At 41.3% G+C, this 5150-nt stretch overlaps 1 protein-coding gene across 1 annotated transcript; it reads left to right on the top strand.

Moving 5' to 3' along the window:
* Positions 1 to 2034: 2034 nt before the first annotated feature.
* On the top strand, positions 2035 to 4686 carry MS3_00008398 (uncharacterized protein; the record flags this gene model as incomplete). Its single annotated transcript, XM_012943369.3, is given in 7 exon segments — positions 2035 to 2529; positions 2544 to 3010; positions 3062 to 3180; positions 3193 to 3356; positions 3370 to 3460; positions 3490 to 4246; positions 4572 to 4686. 7 exon segments carry the CDS (start codon positions 2035 to 2037, stop codon positions 4684 to 4686), a joined length of 2208 nt encoding a protein of 735 aa, XP_012798823.2.
* Positions 4687 to 5150: the final 464 nt, after the last annotated feature.

Raw genomic sequence — 5150 nt, 5'->3', positions numbered from 1 at the left:
TATAAGCCGGTGGATAAAGATAAGGTTTAATTTAATGCGCCTGATCTACAGAGGTTCTAACTTCAGTTGTTGATATATTTGGTGATAATCCTAGTTGTCGGAATACCCCGAAACAGCCTTAGTGAAACTTCTTCGAACACCAGTTTTCATCAAGTCATTACGCCTACAATTACTGTAAACTAGTGTACTATATTCAATGATGAATATGATAATTTTTTGTGTAGTAATGATATCGATTCGATGTTATTGAAATTTATCATTATGAATCCAACGAGCTTTCTTGCTTTGGGTACTTGAAGTGTAACGTGCTTGAAAAAGTCCAAGTTGTTGCTATATTTCAAACCCAAGTCACGTAGTGTTGAGAGGTTTCAATGTATGTTTGTGTACAGCCAAATTTGGGTTAAGGCAGCGGCCAATGTGAATAAACCCACTTTTGTCAACATTCAGTGGCAGATTCCATGAAACAGTCCATTCGTATAACTTGTTTATTTATTCTTGAATTACCGCTGAAATATAGCTTCTTTGGTAGGAGAAGGGAATTAATAAACCACTTTTAAGTAAGGAAAGGTTTACCCCATTGAAAGGGTGAACACACGTCATTGATGATAACGAGAAGGAGTAATGGGTCAATCACACTTCTTTGTATAACCCCATTGGTTACATCCACAGGCTTAGAGTAGGCTCCAAACTTCGAGATCAACAAACCGGATTTCCTAACGACCGTCGTGCATTGACCAAATTGAGACACTATGGATCATCGTTTAACAGTCAATTGAACGAGACTGGTCACTATACATAAACTTCCTTGACAATGAGAAAGCATTTGACAGTGATATTATGGGACCTTATTAAACACTATGGTGTGAGTAGCTGAGATCCTAAATGTCATTCGGGATTAATACAACGGACCGCACTGAAAAGTGGTACATGGAGGACAGATGCCAGACGCGTTTGAAGTGAGGATCGGAGTCAAGCAAGGATGCTTGATTTCCTTTCTCTTTCTTCTGGTGGTCGACTGGATTATGAAGACCTCCACGGAATACCATGGACAGCTTGGATACAGATAGATTATTTGGACTTCTCAGATGACGTAGCTCTCCTATCCATTACACACCAACAAATGTAGATGAAGAAAGCTAGTGTAGCAGCAGACTCTGTATTAATAGACCTCAACATACTCAAGAGAAAAAGCAAGATCCTGAAGTACAAACAAACAGCACCAACCCAATCACACTTGATGGAGAGGCTCTGGAAGAGATGGAAACTTTCACGTACCTGGTCAGCATCATCGATGAACAAGGAGGATCTTATGCAGATGTAAAGGCGAGGATTGGCTAAGTAAGGATAGCATTCTTACAGTCGAGGAACATATGGAACTAAAAACAACTGTCAAATAGTATCAAAGTCAGGATCTTCAATAAGAAGGTCAAGACAGTTCGGCTGTATGGAGCTGAAACTTGGAGAACTACTACAAACGTCATCACAACCTTACTAGTATTTATAAACAACTATCTACACTCAGAAATTCTGTTCTAAACAGTGCTAATGTATCCATCATTTTATCAGTTTTTTAAAAGAATGCAGTGTTGTTTTATTCTGCTAGAATGCATAGATTTGATATCCGAATACAACTCATTTTTCCGTCGAAATCCCATTTAGAATTTTGCTGTATTTCATAGGACATCATTGAGAATAAAATGAATGTGGATCCACTAACTAACCCGAGATGTTTGCCACTGAAGGTGCGACAGGTAGTTGGAGTTTGACAACGCTTTAACCAGTAACATCTACTATGAATCGTACCCACCTAGTAAAACCAAAAGTTAGAGGCGAGGAGGTTCGATGATATATTTGATAGGCCATCAATACACCTAGAATCGATTGATCTAGACTGGCTGGCTATTGCAATGGAAGTTGAGCATGGCATTCACACCCATGATCTGGTAAGGTTACATGACCGAGTGACTTCGCCTAGGTGAGTCCATTAAAACTAATGTGACGGAACAGACACCCAACGTACTTAAGCTAAAGACTATGTCACCACCTTCGTTCCAACTAATGCCCTTCTGGCAAGACAACATCGAAGCCTGGTTCTGCTACGCAGAAGCCGACCTCTACGAGCACAGCGTGAACGACACACGTGCACAATTCCTCTCAGTATTCAAGGCACTACAGCGCGAGTTCAATAGGTACGTAACACCTAGCATGTTTACTAGTGATGTTTCTGAACCGTACGAAACCTTAAAGCGTTCTATCCTTAAACGAGGAGACCTAACCGATCGACAAAGGTTAGACCAACTCCTTAATAACATCGACCCACAACACGGTTCTGCGACAGACATGTTGCAAAGAATGAGAGAGGTTATCGGCCAAAGAACCTTCGATGATGGCCTATTCAAACACCTTTTCTTGTCCAAACTTCCACAACAGGTGCAAACGGTTCTGGTCTCGTTTCAGAACAACGCCTTAGACGAACTGGCTGCATCTGCCGATCGTATCTTAGAAATTATGAAATCTTCTACTACAGAGGTTTTTCCGTCAAGGAAAAGCCTCAGACGACTCAGAATGACATAACCGAGTTATGTCATAAACTTACACGTTATCTTAATTTTCGTAACGACCGTAAGCGATCACACACCCCACGTAGAAGCACTTTCCGTAAGCGATCTGTCTCTAGACCACGAGAGATGGATGATCCCGACTGCTGCTGGTATCATAACCAGTATGGAAAGTCTTTTAGAAATTGCAGAGAACCCTGCAATTTTCCCTTCTCAAAACCGATCGACAAGTGCACACCACGTGAGTCTCGACAGGTGGACTACATTTCGCAGTTTACTTCGGACATCCAACACACTTCTGTAGCAAACAATGTAGTCGCAGACGCCTTGTCTCGAATAACTTCCTTGAACAGTTTCCAAAGAATCGACCTTCTGAAACTCGCTCAGCTTCAAAAAGAAGACACTGGTCTTCAGCACGAGTTATCGTCAACAACCCTTAAACTGCACATCAAGTAGAAAGGAACAAGTAATGAAACCTTACTTTGTGGCAAATCTACAGGTAGGGATCGCCCAATCGTGACGAAACATTATCGATGCAATGTCTTCAACACATTGCACAAACTTTCTTATCCAGGTGTTCGTGCAACCATCAAGCTTATAGCAGAACGGTTTTGCTGGCCTGGTATGAATTAAGACGTGAGGGAGTGGGCACGCTCCTGTGTAAGCTGCCAAAAATCTAAGGTTATCAGACACAATAAATGTCCCTTAATCTCATTTAAAACTCCCGATGCTCGTTTCGACCATGTTCATCTGGATTTGGTAGGACCTTTACCAGATTCAAATGGATACTCTTATCTCGTAACCTGCGTAGACCCTTTCACTCGATGACCAGAAGCAATACCTATCAAAAACATCACTGCTGAAACAGTGGCCCGCGCCTTCGTCGAACGATGTGTGGCAAAGTTCGACTGCCCTTCAACCATCACTACAGACCGCGGACGTCAGTTCGAATCTGAACTTTTCCGTCGTCTGACCGCACTATTAGGAACCACTCACTTCCGAACGACCGCCTACCACCCAAAAGTAAATGGGTCGGTAGAAGGTTTTCACCGACAATTAAAAGCTTCCCTGTCAGCTGCAAACATTTCTCAATGGACTGATGCTTTTCCACTCATCTTACTAGGTATTCGCAATGCAGTGAAAGCTGACATTGGATACACTACGGCTCAACTCGTTTATGGAACGACACTTCGACTTCCAGGAGAACTCGTGGATCTTTCATCTTCTTCAATGAACATGGATATAGCCTCCTACACGAACATGCTTACAAACGCAATGCGTTCAGTTACACCTGTTTCCACTCGACCGCAATCAACTGTTTTCGTTCAACCTGACTTACGATATAGTACACACGTTTTCGTTCGTCGAGACTCACATCGACGACCTCTCGAATCAGCATACGAAGGACCATTCAAGGTTTTTCAACGCGAACCCAAGTACTATATAATCGATAAGAACGGAACAAACGATAGCATCAGCATCGATCGCCTCAAGGAAGCGTATTTAGAAGGAATTCCTATCCACGTTGATTTTCCTTCGCTACAATCGAACGACACGGCTCCGACACTTATAATACCACAACCGACAGCCAACACACATAATGATACTTCAGCAGTATCTGAAAATAAACTTAAGACGACGCGTTCTAGAAGAGTAAGATTTCCAAAACATTTGAACGATTATTGCATGTAAGATACTAGATGACATTTTATATCGTCTAGATTTTCTTTTGTACTATATATAATTTTTGAAAAACTCGGTTTTAATATGTTTATATATTTATATCTTTATTTCGAAAAAAACAAAAAATCTGTATTATAACAACCTTTTTTTACTCTATTACATGTGTATGAGTTTACTTTCCATTTTTTTTCGCCCGCTTTGTGTTTTTACTCGCATACGAGTGTATTTCGACATGCACTTACAAATTTCTTTTCCAGGACAGCTGGAAAAGAAAAGTTTACGATGAAACGAAACTTTCATTCTACTTTTTCTTACTATATTGTACTTTAGGGTCCCTTATATTAAAGAAAGACAACCAGACGCTGCTAAACCTAGCGGGCTATCAGAAGAGTGTTTACCAACGACAAACTCCTTGGGTTTAAACTCCTGGCCCGCCACGTCTTAGGGACACCACTACCTCACTAGGTGGGAGGGCGTTGATCTGTAGCGGTAAATTAGCCCCCAAAATAAATAGATCTATAAGTTTTTGACAATGGATGCTGACCACATTAGTTTTAACGGACTCACCTAGCTGAAGACGCTCGGTCATGCATCTGCACCAGATCACGAGTGGGAACGCCGTGCTCAACAACCCCTGAACTTGCTAGCCAGATTAGATCAGACGATTCTCTATATATTAATAGCATATCAAATATATCATCGAACCTCCTCGCTTCTGTCTTTTGATTTTACTTGGTGGGTATGCTTCATAGTAGATGTTACTGGTTAAAGCGTTGTCAAACTCCGAATACCTGTAGCATCTTCAATACGTTTACAAACGATTCATTCCTTCTTCGTAAGCTGTCAAGCGGAGGTCATAACTAAAAAACCTCATTCATTTCGCCTTTATAAGTTTGCCGTTGAGCGACT

This window comes from Schistosoma haematobium, chromosome 6, assembly GCF_000699445.3.
Source record: "Schistosoma haematobium chromosome 6, whole genome shotgun sequence".
NCBI classification, from domain to species: Eukaryota; Metazoa; Platyhelminthes; class Trematoda; order Strigeidida; family Schistosomatidae; genus Schistosoma; species Schistosoma haematobium.
The sequence above is the reverse complement of the archived record's forward strand: the minus strand, read 5'-3'. Positions and strand labels throughout refer to the sequence as shown.